Source organism: Lepeophtheirus salmonis, chromosome 7 (genome assembly GCF_016086655.4).
Source record: "Lepeophtheirus salmonis chromosome 7, UVic_Lsal_1.4, whole genome shotgun sequence".
Taxonomy (NCBI): domain Eukaryota; kingdom Metazoa; phylum Arthropoda; class Copepoda; order Siphonostomatoida; family Caligidae; genus Lepeophtheirus; species Lepeophtheirus salmonis.
In genome coordinates this window covers 19,870,701-19,886,672 of record NC_052137.2, presented here as the reverse complement: position 1 = coordinate 19,886,672, position 15,972 = coordinate 19,870,701, and the positions used below count along the sequence as shown (strand labels likewise).

General features: G+C 30.5%; 1 protein-coding gene across 1 annotated transcript in view; it reads left to right on the top strand.

The window, feature by feature from the left end:
* The first annotated feature begins 2,932 nt into the window (after positions 1-2,932).
* LOC139906069 (FMRFamide receptor-like) overlaps positions 2,933-15,972 on the top strand; it is a 30,421-nt gene continuing 17,381 nt past the window's right edge. The window contains exon 1 of the mRNA XM_071890197.1: positions 2,933-3,334. Coding sequence (XP_071746298.1) covers positions 3,006-3,334 — 329 coding nt within the window. The 5' untranslated portion in view covers positions 2,933-3,005. The remainder of the gene's footprint in view (positions 3,335-15,972) is intronic.

The window sequence follows — 15,972 nt, the reverse complement described above, 5'->3', positions numbered from 1 at the left end:
CATGAAAAACTTAACTCTAAATGAATATATTCATACTCTAGTTAATACAATTAATACACAATGCAATGCATTGCAAATAAATTAAAGGTAACTCTTGAATTTATTGATGTTAAAACCGTCAGAAGTTTATAATATAGATGTAAATATATGCCAAACGTCCATAAATACTTTGTTTCCATTTTCCCCAACAAAATATTAAGAAAGAGAGAAAAAAAAATTACTCAGTATATTTACTACGGTACATCAACGGCTTGATTTGATCTAGTTCTTAGAAGCCTTTAGAACTACGAGATACTTTAATTTTTACTAAGTAACCCAATTCGGCTCCATAAATGATTGAACTAAATTAAAAATTTTTAAATAAAACAATCTATTTTTTTATAAATTAGGTTTAATTTTTTAGGGTTTTTTTCATCCGGTTTGGATCATTTTTGAAGAAGTTTTATAACTGCCATTCGAATTCTGCCAGCACAAAAAAAAAAAATTGTAAAGTATTCTTACTTATACCTAAATTCATGTCGTGGTCAGTTTGTGTAAGGTGATTTTATAGTATACTCAATAAAAGTGCCTCACAGGTCATCTCCCGGCCACAACTGCTTGTAGTTGATCTCATGAAACGTTATAAAATTTAAGCTGCTCTTCTTAAAAACATTCTTCAAACTGTCAAGGTCACTATGTTGATTTTTTTTTATTTTTTTTTAACATGTCCAAAATGATCTCTATTTGCATCATAGCTTATAAGTAGTGTATATTATTTTTTTAATTAATCTAAACAACTTCAGGTTTTATTAATTTGAAAATTAACAAAATTTTGCGCAACTTTTTTTGTTTTTTGTATATTATCTTAGATTTTTTTATCGTTAAAAGTTTGATCGTGATCGTTATATTTACTTGTTGTACATATTGTACTTATATTTATTCCCTTGCTCTTATAGCTGCTCGTACTTAATTTAATACAACGTCATAAGGGCTTCATTTTCAAATTGTGGGGGTTACCATGTTTTTTTTTTTTTTTAATATGATAATTAATCTGGAACATAATTAAATACTCTTGGAACTTAACTTTTAAACAAAATATTCAAAATATATCTACGTACATAAGATGAAAGCCATTTATTTCCATATGACTCTTTTCAGCAGGGTTCTTTTGGCTCCGTTTTTTTCAGCACAACTTATTTTCTGCTTACTTCTTTTCGGCATGCCTCATTTCAGGACAACTAAAATTTTCCGTACTTCTGTTGATATTCATACATGAACCTAAACTTTTGTTTTATCCATTTCACGATACATAATTTCCAAAACTTAATCATAATTTAACATAATAGGAGAACTTATTTCAAGACTCAATATAGACTGAAAACTTCATGCTTATGTATCAACATGTCAACGTTTACTGTTGTTATTGGTAATTTAAGACACCTTATTAGCAATGATATGATCCTTTTTTATATGGTAACTTCTGCTTTAAGGTAATTTCAATATTGATATAATATAATACAAGTCATATATGCTTTCATAATTTGTCAATTTGTATCAATTAATAACAGTTTTTGACCTTTCTAATTTATATAATATTAATACTAATATATTTGGTTTACTTATTTTTATAGTTATGTGATGAAATTTATGTCGGTGAAATGCAAGATAAAATTATCTGCGTTGAAAAGAGCAAAGACTGCCCTGCGTTGACTGTAGTTTGGGATTTTATTTTACTTAACAATAGCTAGATAAGAGATTTTGAACCAAATTTTGACAATGATCTTTTTTTGGTTTGGTATTCCTACTCACCAGTCGCATTGGTCAGAAGAAGAAAAAACCATGTGTGCTGCTTTTGGTAACTGTAATGCTGTCATAGCTCCACGTATTACAGAGGATAAAATAATTAAGGGGATGGATCTGAGAGCTATTTTAATTTATGCTGCTGCTAGATATGAAAATTTTTCTTTGAAGATTACCCAGCTGCATGGTACTTCCTAGAATTACGCTCCGGATCTTATAAAGTATTACCCATCTTCTTCAATAAGATGAGAAAAAAACTTTAAGAAACATCATCAATATGAACAACAGACACTGTATGAACATCGCAGGCTGTTGGAATTTTTTGTTTGAAATTTTGTCTCACTATGAGGCCTTTTAACTATCATTTTATAACTGTTTATGTTAGGTACTATGTTTTCTTATTTCTTTTTAGGTGTTTTCATATAACTGTTGTATCTGTAAGATTTTACAGGTCTAAAGAGAAAATTTATTTTAAACTATGATGTTTGTTTATGTTTTATTCTAAGCACAAATTTTCTTTTATTCATTTTATAAATCTCTAAATATTTTAATTTTTTTTAGTGTGTGTGTGCATGTGTGAATAAATAAAGACCTAGTTGAGAACAGATATAATGAAAAGATGTACACCAAAAAAATAATCAGAATTAACAAGTCATTTTTCGGTTTATTTTGTTTTTACATAGCGAAAGGTCATATTTTACTCTACCAATATAATAATACCTAAAAGTTGTAAGGTATAATAAAATTTATAATAAATGTTGAAGTGGCTCAAAAACCAAGGGAAGATCTCGTGTTGGGTTTTGAAGTGAAATAAAAGGAAATTAAATTTTTGCTCACATTTATATAAATTAATGATTCAAAAAATACTCTTATAAATCACCTTGGAATATTGATAGTCCTTTATGCAAAACTTCAGCTTTCAAGAGGATATCAGTTTGTCGGAAGAAATAAAAAGTCAGACAAAAGAGTGAATAAACTAAAATTATGTGTTAAATATCATTTATGTAGAAAAAATTATTAGTAATGGAAAAGAAGAAAAAAAGGAGAACTAAGTTGTTGCAACTCAAACATACTCAAGCGCTATGAGAGCGTTTGAGAGAAGATTAAAAATATCCCTCGGCACAAACCAAAAATGATAATGGGGGAATTCTTTATTAACTCTTGAGCGTTGCAATCATACATACATCTAACTGAAACTCAAAACATCCTTATTACATCCAAGAAGTATGGACACAAGAACAATAAATGAAACGTTTTCTTCTGAATTAATTAGTGATAGCCTTGTATCCAACAAAACTCTCAACACCTCACTCCAATATTCCATCTCTAATGAAGAAAATACAGAAAATAGTTTATTTGGAACAGTCGTACAAGGCTACGCACTTACATTTGTTAGCTTCTGGGGATTCTTTGGAAATTTAATATCCATCTTCATTTTAAGCCAGAGACAATTTACAAGTCCAGTTTGTAGACTACTAATAACACTTTCTTCCTATGATACACTTTATTTATTAACATCGACATTGGTTTTTGGATTACCTCAATTATCCTTATGGTAAGAATTGAAATATATACAAAAAAACATTCCTAAAATATTTAACTCAACCATTATTTATAAGTAATGTTCCATCTTTAATATTCATTTTTCAAATTAAAGGAAATAGTGAGTATCAGTATTTACTAATTTTCTTTTTTTCTCTATAGAGGCATTCCACGACTACTTAATGTAATCATTTTAAATCGCAGTTTAATCCTTGTGACTGGGGCCCGTTTTTTATTTCTTCACTTTTAACTTGTAGTTTCGGTGCAATATAGATGACTCGATGAGGAAATCTACACCCTACCCTCTCTCGTATTTACAAAAAAAAAAAATAATAATCTGTAGCTTTTAATATTTCAATTTCAAATAAAAAACAAAGTCATTGGAGGTCATGTGTATTGAGGCTTATTCTATATAATCTCCGTTAGCCTCTATGCAGGCTCTAATGTGGGAGCAGGCATTGATGAGTAGGTCTCTTTGATAAAAGTTCTACTTGATGATGACCACTAGACTTACCTAAGTTGTTTGGGGACGTCTATTGGTGTTTGCCTCAGGGCAGCCCCAGACAAGATAATCCATCCGATTGAGATTGGGAGTTATGAGGCCCCTGGTTCTTAGTCACGAGACTGGCATTTGAGATTCTTGTTAACACATCCCCTAATTGTCTTGTCACTGAATTCAAGTTCTTTTCCAATTGAGACGAAGGACCGTGTCAGGAACCGACCAATCATGGAGTAGACCTTTTACGATAAATTCCACATCCCGTACGGTTCCTGATGTCCTCCTGTGACCTCAAAATATTTTTCCAGAAGTTCTTTCAATCCTCCAATTTATTATTGGTTTCCTAGATGTAACCAGATGCTTCCAGATTAAAGATGTCCCAGTTGCTGATTTGTCCTGGACTATTAACTAGACACATACCTACGGTGTATCTCCATTCCTTCGTCTGTGGACTGAATCTCCGGCAGCTACGACTATAGTTCTTCATTGAGAGGAAATTAGACTGAATGAATGTGTTTTGTCTGTATATTACGCAGGATTTAAAAAAATGAAATCATTATAACATTTGGTTTCACGGTGGCTCAAATAGGGTGCAGATTTCATCTTTGAGCCCAATATATACGTCTAAACTTTAATTAGCTTTAACTCCATTATATTCAATTTGTATAAATTTTTCACTAATTTTTTAAGAAACCATTGAACTATTCAATGATTCTATAAACAGTAAAAAAGTTAAGACCAATTGGTCGATAATTCAATAATCGTATGCCTTGACCTTCAATTTGCCAGTTTTTTGTTTTTGTCAAATTTAGACAGTATTATTTGCCGCTAGACGATGCCACTCTTTGTCAAACTAATATAAATAAACAACGTTTATGTCACCATTTAAAAAAATCTGAGCTTTCCAATAAGATCCTTCTTTTTACAGGACTTTTATATGATTAAAGTTATTTTTTAATATTTGCAATCAGGATAACATAAATATTATTTATCATTCAAATGCTGCAATTATGAGATAATAACATCAAAATTAAAGAAAACGCTATTTGGGGTCTCAAAGTTGATATTTTTACAACATTTAACGGACAAATATCTAAATAACCTTGTTTAAACTTCATCAAACCGATTTAATTATTTAAAAGAACTTAAAATTTACATTGAATACTATTATTTTTTCCATTGTGATAGTTAATTTTTATCTACAACACAGAAATAAGATTATATAACGATGTTGTAACATATTTATAATACATTTTAGGGTCAGATGTATAATAAAACTAGGCGATAAAAGGGTTAAAAATTATATAGACTGTATGGTATTTTTATTTGTTGGTCCCATTTTGACATAGTAGTTGTTCACTAGTTTCCTTAGTATAAATTAAAAAAAGGGTTTCATTGTTGTAAAACTTGGCTGTTTAGTAGAGCGATGTAGTTGCCCCCGAAATTAGAATTTCTTGTCAGAATCAGCGGAACCTAATTTTGGTACTATACTTGTTACACAAATACAAAATTTAAGCAAATTTTGATAAAGTTTACTTCTAGCCCAATTACAATTTCGAAACAAGTATGAAGCAAAAAAAAAGTCTGTGCGTTATTTTAAAAACATGTTTTACACTGAAATCTTCTATGAAAAAAAAAAGATTATGATAGTCGACAATTTTTTTTGTAACTATAATTTCCTTGATTGTAGAGAGCAATAAATGATCACACCTAAGCATTTTATTAAATATCATAGACATTTTTAAACTCCACTACCGAAAATTAAAAAAATAAAGCCTTCCTTCCTTTTTTTCTTATTAATTATCCTTTTAATATAATATAATTTTTAATTTACAATGTAAATATTGTATTTAGATTCTAACAAGAAAAATAACCACATTTAGAGAGTTGGAGTCCCCCCCCATCAAATTATAAATCAATCATCGTCAGAATCAGATGGTCCTTTCTGTAGTACTACAACTACGTCAGTTGAACACATATACAGATACAGTTATTAATACATATGTCAAATTTTACTGCGCAGTGGGTAAGTTTTCATTTTTTTTGTTTCAAGTAGGTATTACTAATTGACGAATTTGTATTCACATGGCACACTCTTTTCATTAGTAGCATTTGTTAATATTCGAGGGTTTGGTTTAACTATTCTTTATCTTAAATCATTATTTTGTTGTGGTATGAAGGACCTCAATTATCCATCTCTGGACGATAAACTAGAAGAAAATAAGAAGATACCTTTCAGCTTTACAAAACGTTGTCCACTAAGACTTTTGTTTGATGGGGTTTTTAGGAACTGGTAATTCTGGTAATTATCTATATAAGTAAGGGAAGGATAAAGATTTTGACAGTTTATCTGAACTGGTGCCTTACATAAAGCTAGGTGGATGTCTTAGCTTCTTTATGCTATAAAGATCGATCTGTTCAGCAAAAATATAGTTCAAGAATTACCTAATGGAAACTGTATTTGTGAATAAACAGCAGCAGAAACTTTGTACGCTCTTTTTTATTTTTACTTACTTGTATTGGGGGTTTACAGCTCCACTTCCTTCAGCAGTACCTTAGAATGATCTCATACCAGTCAATAATTTTATCAGTTATATGAAGATCTATATAACTTCTGTAGATGCAGCAATGAAAGAATTTTTGGCACATTGTTGATACATATCCGAAGAAATCGTACCATTAGCATTATTTTTTCACCAAATTAGAAATGATACCCAAACATATATTGTATCGAAATTACTGACCTTAAGACAAAGACTCTGCAGCAAGAGGCATAGCTCAAGATATTCCCTTCCAAATCAAAGAAACAGAACGCAAAAAAAGTAGTTGGTATTTAAAAATTGACGAATGATCTATGTATTTATGTGAAAAGTAGTTAATAATCTAATTACAATTATAAATTTATATGATTATATAAAGTTAGTAAAAAAGAAAATTGCCAAAAAGGAAAAACTATTTGTCTTCTTCTTTTCTCAACTGACGTTTAATAATATCTTCTTTATTTACTAAACGGTCTAGGTGCGATGACATATTGCTTGATGCAAGCAAGGAAAGTAAATTGGGGAAAAAAAATAATTAAAAAAAAAAATCTTTATTTGATCATAGAAATATGTTACTCTATAACATGTTCTTTATAAAACCCATAGTAAAAAAGTTTTGCTTCATACAAGTTTAGAAATTTCAATTATGCCACAGGTAAACGTTAACGGATGGGGGGTAGGGGGGTTGAGAGGACACTTTTTGAAGGCTCTTATAGAATATAAAAGTTAATTACTGCCTTAACTTGAACATATGTACTTGACCAATTCAATCATTCTGAATCATGGGAGGGAGGCTCATTCTGCTCTTTTGTATTGTGAGGGCCGCAGCCGCAGTATAGTCCTGCTGCTGGTGTGTAGTTGGACTTCCCCCAAGGTAAGACCACCTCCTTGACGACGTTCTGGTACTCAATAACCCGATTTCCATACCTCTCAGGAACCAATATGTCACATTATCTTCCCGTCTGATGTCACGATTACCAACATCATTGCAGAGACTGGGAACTTATTCTGGTTGACCGCCGAAACCTCATCGACTACCTTAGCGAGGTAGCAGTCGTTTCTGGAGTTTTTTCGACTAGTACACGTTCCAGTTTTTTTTCTCTTGTTACTGTGCTGAGCGCAAATTATATACTTTCCCTTTTGACCTCCATCTCAACAATGAATCAACGGATTTTTGTCAGTTATAGGTCATTTGAACGCTAATATTCATCGAATTATTGTTTGTAAACTTGAGACCTAGTTCTTAAATACCGGTTCCCTGAGACTATCAAAGTGGAACTTGCGATTTGCTGTCGTACAGTGTATATATGATATATGGCAAGCTTAATAGAAATACAAGGTAACGCGTTTACGACTTTTAATATTGACGTCATAATAGATGAGTGGCTTTGTTTTTTGAGTGTTTTGTCAAAATCTGCCTGTCTTGCCAGTTGGTACAATTTTATCAGATTGGAAATTCTAACAAGCCCGATTACATAATGGTGTAACATTGTATTTCTATTAACCTTGGTATATGGTATGTATGGTACTACTTTGTGATTGGAACGCAGAATATAACTGAAATAATGGCTGAACGATGAACGCAGATAGAAGAAAAAAAATTAAACGGGACCCTGAAGGAAAAGCCAAAATAGCGGAACGCTTACACGCCTGGAAATAAACAAGACATTGCCAAGAATTATTCCAATGTCGATACGCCATTGCATTCTGAGTCTAACAAGGACTTACAAATACAACTCTGTAAAAAAATTCTTAAGTTTACTCTCTGTCTTATATGAGTACAGAAGAAAGTTCAATCAGGTTTTCCAGATAAAGATATTAGAAAAAAAGGTCACTTGAAGTAAAGAAAAATCCTTCTTCCGATTATTTATTCCTAAAAAATGGGCCAGCCAAAAAATACACACGATTTACATCAATATACGTATCCATGTGTGAGAAAGACAATTGAAATTTTCATGAAACTAAAAGATTATAATCACGATTTAGAGCTTGTATAAAATATAGGGTTTGAATTAATTCTAATTTAGATTCAATTATTTAGATATGTTGTGAATTAAGCCTTGAAGTTGACGATTTGTACCTTGAAATTGATATCTATGAGTTTGATAAATTAATTCCATTAAGTAACGTTGATATATTATTGATATTTTGTAAACAAACTCAATAAATCAATAATAGTATTTGCTTTTTTATTTCATGTCTGTATTTGACTGAATATGACTATTTATTTGAGGTGTGTGATTGTGGGTATGGGTTTGTAGTTATAAGCAACATACCAACTTTCAAAAAACATAATTATTTAATATATTCTTAGGCTCAAAAGAGAACTATACTTACTGAATATTGAAATTGGTTGATTAGAAAATCTACTTGTAAAATATCTTTTCCTGATATATCAGGAAAAGTTTTTTTATGTCCTAAATCGATTTTATTAATTTTTTTCTTATTCAAAGAAAATTTTCTGAGGAGTCAATAAACTTTTACTTTTATGTTACAATCTATATAAATAAGGAAAATGGTTTCTATATCAATACTTGAATGAAAATGCAGCATACTTGATCTAAGAAATAACAATGTAGTCGTATTATTGAAATATCGCAGGCGTTTGGCATGTAGCATCAAGTTCTGTTATTGTATGTCTCTCCAATAAAAAATACTTACCATATGTAGGTAAATATACTTAAAGTATACGGACTTGAATAAATATTTCCTAGTTCAGATGGAGTAATCATAATAATATGATGTTTACTTGTACATAATCAGTCAACTTCATCATACCAATAAAGGAACATTTAAAAAAATCTCAAAATCTTATTATTCTTCTTTCATTCTAGAGGATGGGACACATATGACTTGATAAAAGTATTGACGAGTTACGATTGAGCGTGCCATAAAAAACGTCAAGTAACACTCTGGGTTTGTTAGGGAGTTTAACCATCTCCTAATTACTTCAGCCAATGCCGGGTACTACCACTAGTCTAATGAATAAAACACTTGTTAATTGGGAATTTGTATTAATCAACATTAGGGTTGTTAAATTTGAACATTTTTGTTCTGAGTTTTTCTTGTCTAGTTGAGAATTTGAAAAGTGTTTTTTTTTTATTATTACTATATGTATAAAATATATATATTGACGAACACTATATTTAATTGTCTATAATGTTTTTCATCTAAAATTTTGGTACATTGATTCTATCCAGGTTTTATTAATATCATTTCTCTTAATTCTAAAAAAATATACATATATTATATATATTTGGTGGAGAATCTTATAATAATCTGTTATTATATCGTGATATATTCGTCTTTTTGTGTTGATGATCATTTTTAAATTGATCCCCCTACATTTTATTCTTTTTCCATCTCTTCTAGCTGGAGAATACCAATATATATAGATCAATTCAAAAATGGGTTTTATCCTTGAAATACTGCCGTGGCCTTATCCCAAATTGACAACAATATATAGCGTTTTTGGGATGATTCTTTTTTTAAATGAAATTTTGTACTTTCAGCTACCCATAAAATACTTTTAAACTTTTTGAAGCTATTTCTCTTGAAGCTATGAGCCTCTGAATAAAAAAAAACCCCCACCTTTCTCCACTTTAAACAAAGATTAGTCGAGTTATAAGTATGATTGGTTTTAGAATTTTTTAACATTCGACTTAATAATATATTAACATAATTTATCCATATCTTCAACACCAAGGGCTAAAAATAACTTTGAACTAGTGATGTGCAGCGAGCAGAACTTTGCTTCATGAGTATTTTCGAGTTTCTAAAAAAAGACCTTGAAGAATTAAGGGTTTTACTCGTTACTCCCTTGAATACTGGTTATTAAGAGTAGTCATTGCACAAAAGTCAGTATGTTTCGAGATATTGCTGACTGTGGGAAGAAATAAATTATAAATTTCATTGAGAGAGGAATTCAATCTAGGAAGACTTACATGGCTCGAAAAAGAAAAACAGAGAATCCAATGACTTGACAAGTAATTAGTTTTTGGCGGGTTACAAGCTTTTGTGGAGTTACGAGCATTTGACGAGTTCCGAGTAATACTCGGGTTTTTATGACTACGAGCTGTGTTTTTTGTGTCGTTTACAATCTTATTAAATTACAACACAATATACTCAAAAAATAATTCGTTAAAACATGTAGACAAACGAAAATTAATAAGACCATTATAATCAAGAGCAATCAAGAGTATCTAAAATAAATAATTTAGAAATAACATCAATTAGACGATGAACTAAAAAAAAAAGTTTAAATCTTTAATAAAACATTCGCACAAAGATTAGCAATATGTAAAATTCCATTGAGGTTATCTTCTTTTACTCTCCGTAATTGATAGACTATATATTGCGTTTTAATAACATTGTATCAACTCTCTCATTATTTGAAGTAGAGAGGAAATCTTCTTTACCCATTTGTTTAATGAATAATGTAAACCATTTTAATAACGTCCTCATATTTTTTAGATAAAGATTTACATTCCCACAAAATATGATCGGGTGTCCATTTTGAACATTGACAGAAGAAGCAAATTTTCCTTTATTCATTGAAATACTTAGAAGCAATCTCGAGAGTCCCGGATAATATTATGTATTTAAACAATCCTTCGCTTGAACTAAAAAACTTATTGATGATTGCCTTAAGGCTTTCTTGGCTACGTTTTTTAATTCTGCGTCGTTCCAAATCTGCGTTGAATGGTGTTAAGTTTGGTGTGTACATACGTTTTCTCAAGTAGGAAGTACTTGTATAACATGGTTTCAGTCTAAAAGGGACGAGAGGACGTTTTACTTAAATGTTTGGTCCAAAAATAGATTAATAAAATACAAAAGACATTTTATTCATTCGACAATCTGTCAAGTTAATATCTGCAGCAATATTGGAGTTTATGGTACACACAGCATTTTGGTCAATGCAACTTCTAGTAGGCATCTCCCATTGTAAAGATAATTCAAACTTTTTGACTACTTCAGTAGCACTATCACAAATTTGTTTAAAGAATTCGAAGTATAATGACAACACTTTAAAAATATCCAAAAGTCCCAAAATTGGGCTTAGCTGAAATTCCACGTGGTTTTGCTTTAAGAATTCATTTAAATGAATTTTCCAATAGTCGTCATTTTCCCATAACTTTTTAATCCAATAGAAGATCAGATTTTTCCATAGAAAAGCGCAATCCATCACAGCCAATCCCCAAAAGTTCAATGGGTTATGGACTCTTTGGTGGTTTATATTTTTTTTTTTTGGTCAATAATTACAAGTAGGAATCTTCTAAACATAATATTTCCCTAGCGATACTGTTGTTGAAAGGTGTAACACGGAAGAGATGCATTACTTTGGGAATAATATAAATATTCCATGCCCTGATACTATCCCATACTTTTAAATAGTAAGAAGATAAATACTATGCCGTCTTCCTAATTCTCTTACAAATCTCTTTCCCATTCATTTTGCAATTTCCTTCGCCTATCCACATCCTAAGAGTTATAACTTTAATATCAATTTAAAATGAGACCAAGTCTTTCCAAGTAACCCGTTATAAGGACTTATAAGTTCATTTTTATCGTCATTCAACAACAGACCAGATAATTTAGAGAATGAATACAGGACCCCAAACGTGTTTTTGATTGATTTGATGGTCTTATACGGACTCCCGCAAAATATCATTGTTAAGTCGTCATAGACATTTTAAATATGAGTGTGGCAACTGAAAGCCTTTTATTTCATCTCTATGATCTATTTCTTGTATTAGCCAATCAAGCCATATAATAAAATGTATTGGGGACATATGATGTCCCTTGTTGGTCGAAAAATATTCGAATTCGTTTTTGCATTTAATCATTGTACGAGTACGCGCTAAGGTAACTGCAACCATAAGAATTATAGAATTACCAAATCCTTTTTGGTACAGTGTTTCAATTATGTACTCATGAGACAAGGTATTAATGACCTTGGCAAAATCCACTGCAATCACTGTTAAGTCACTGTTAGACTCGACAAGAGTCAGTAGTGTAAAAGGGATACTATCCTTGATCTTGATTTTTTACAAAACCTTATTGTGATCCATGTAAAATTTGTTTAAAGCTTTGTGTATACAATTTGAGACTACGAATGAAAAAAATTTGTACAAGCAATTTTGCATAACAAGAGGTCTTAAATTTTTAATATATCTAGTATCCTTTTTTTGTTTCGGAAGCAAGTTTTTTACGTTTTCTATTTCATTCAGTTGTCTGCTTCTTTTCTCGGCACGTCTTGCACCTGCTTCTCGAAAGCACTTTTTATTTGTATAAACATTTTTTTCAATTAAGTGAAAACGTCACTACCCTTCTTAACACTTCATTTGCAATTTCAATTTTCTTAATTGTTCCATCCTTCACATCAATCTCCTCCAGTAGTAAAGAATTAAGCTGCCAATGACCTCTAATTCTTGCTTTCCTTAAAATGAGGTTCATTTCAATAAATAAACCACAATGGTAAGATATTTTAGTGTCTATCACTTTGTACGACTTTAATGTTTCTGTTGAGTAACCTTTAAAAAGAAAAAAGATATATTGTCGAAGACATAGGGTGGAAAAATCTACCACAGAAAAAAAAGTATGAGTATAATCTTTTACGACGTCAGCACAGTCAAAAATCCCATAGGTATTTAATATAGGAGAGAGGGACGCTGTAGATCGATGATGATGATTCCTAGTACGCTGAATAGAAGCTCGACCATATTTAAGTTTTACATTAAAATCTCTACTCATTATGGTTTGTACATGTGAAATACCAGTTGAAAGTTTTTCGTCCATTTTTGGAATCAATTGATCAAATTGTACTAAGTTGAGCATATGCTGTTCTCGTGCATAATAAAAGGTGTGATTTTGTTGGATAGTGTAATTTTCTTATTTTCAGAGGTTTTTTTAAGCTTGAATTTTTTGTATTTCATGCTATGTACTAAGCTTTTGTTTTTGTGGAAAAGTTTATATTTGATTATATTTAAAGTTAGATGTAAAAAAAAATAAAACGGAAAAAACAGTGGAGACCAGCCGATTGTTTAATAAAAAGGCAAACCACCTAATTGTCAGTCATGTGTAAAATATGTCCTGTGACTATATAAAAATTAAAGAAACGTAAATTGAACGAGGTAATCCCGCTAATTTGAAGATTTTTTTGAAGTATGCTGTTATGACATTTTATTAAATCAGCAAAAAGCAGCCGGTAAAGAATTGAAATAAACGTAAATCCATCTCCGTATATGCTATACATATGTTTATAGCAAGGGCATATAGGCTGGAATTACTCAGATGTCGATGAGTTCTACTTCGAGTCCAACAAGTACTTACATTTATAACTCTCAAGCAAACCCTCATTGCTTCTGTATTTATTGTGTTATTACTTTATATTTAGATGTGCTGTCTTTAAGAAAGTGTAGCTTTGGAAAATATAAAAGCTTGTTTAGTTTGTAAACTAAAGAAGCCACTCCAACTTTATAGTACAAGTTTTATAGACTTCTACTAATAGAACATGTTTTTCTTCTTTTTATTTTTATCATTATGTCTTAGCAACTTTAGAAAATAACATCAAAGTTAAAAAAATAACCTCCAGTTCGTGTGCTCAAGAAAAACAGGAGTAACATTGAAAAAGTGTTGGGGTAAAATGTATAAAGGTAAGTCTTTGTAGAACTCAGAATATAATTGAAGACCAATATTGGTTAGACTTTGACCCTGTCTACGCTGCTTGTAACTGATCTAATGCAATGTCATAACTGCTAAGCTCTTCTCCTCCTAAACATTCTTTTAATTGATTTTTTGGGTTTGTTTCTTTTTTGCAAACTGATAATACTCACGATTGACACTCTTATAGCACACAATTTTTTTTACACAATAACATAAACTGTCTGACATTACATTATGTTACATGTATATAGTTTCAAGCTCCACTCTACTGAAGAAAGGTGTCGACGAAAATACCAAATTTTCTTTATTAACACAACTTTCCAACAAATCCTCAGTGCTAATCTCAATTTTTCATGAGCATCCTCACACGTACATAGCTGTTATCTAAAAAAATGTTGAGGTTGCTAACAAAAATAAAACTAGCAGTTTAAAAAATGTTTAGTGTAATGAACCAGATGTATAGGTACTTCCGTTATTTCCATGCTAGAAAGGTGTACAAAATACAAAGTTTGGCAACATAACTTTCTTTTTCAAAAGGCAATAAAACAAGTTCTGTAAATCATAAATTTTTTGTTTTTGTTATGTAATGATAGTTCCACCATTGCTGATTCAATGAATAACCCGAATTTTGATATTTTAATTCACGATCATGTGTTCATTTTTTTTCTCTTTAAATAACTCTTCATTGAAAGGTTTCAGACAGAAAAAAATACAACTAAAAGGACGAAGCTCGGGAGAACTTATATTCTCTTTAACTCATTGTGCGTAGCTTCACGGTCGTTCAAAAAAAGGAAATTTACATAACGTCCTTTGGACTTAAAAGACAATTCCTAGGTCAGAAGAATTAAATTTACAAATATAATGTTTACTTATACTTAATCAGTACAACTCCATCTGATCAACTCAAGGAACCTTAAAAAATACAAAATTTAATAGAAAATATTTGTTATTGCTTTTCCAATTAGTCGGATTGAATAAACTGCCCAAATTTTGTATGACACTAAATCTAGTGGGACTAATTTTAGCTTTCTAACATTATTATCTGTGGAGATATTGACTTTCAAATAATTTTGCAAATTTCAAATTATATAAATTGAATTGAAAAAATATATATAGTACTTTAGAAATTGAAGAGTTATTTGATTTCGTAAATAGAACAAATAAAAACTCTAAAGATCTACTTTAATTTTATAAAATATTATTTAAAATCATTTTTTGGGAAAGAAGTATTTTCGACGGCAAGTTGACATTCTCACAGCTCAATGCATGATAGCAAATGACTGTATTTCCCAAAAAAACACTTTAGAATATCACCTTTACTGATGTTCCTGTCAAATCTAGTGTAACAGTCACATGATTAGAGAATGTAGTCGAACTTAGCGGCCATATCCTTTTCCTACGCAATAATTGTATAACATAAAAAAACTGAAGTAAGTGTGTCTCCAAAATTTCTAACTAGCGGTCTCATAAACTATTTATAGCTACTACATAGGATGTAGACATGGGCTGTTATAAAATTATTTTCTGTCCCGATATCAGGTATCATTCAAAAATTATTTTCCGATAAAATATATTATTAATAATTAGATGTAACTGTTTTTCTGATAGCATTAGTTTTGTTTTGGGTCTGTGGGTCTATTTTATTTATCAACAGGTTAATATCCTAAAGATCCAATACTTAAAAAAATATAGCTAATTATTTATTGGTAGTTTTTTAGTGAGTAGATATGTATATCTACCTGACTGGTAATATCAATTTATTTTAATAAAAAATATTTGAGTTATAAAGCACAGAGTCATCGATTTGATACCGTTCTAGTAATGAAACCAAGATGACCGTTTAAAAAAAAGGAGGGATTTTTATGGAAGAAAAAATTGATAAGCCTAGGTAATGAATCACTCTTATTCAGGATTTTTTAACTAATGTAATGACTAGGGAGGCAAACT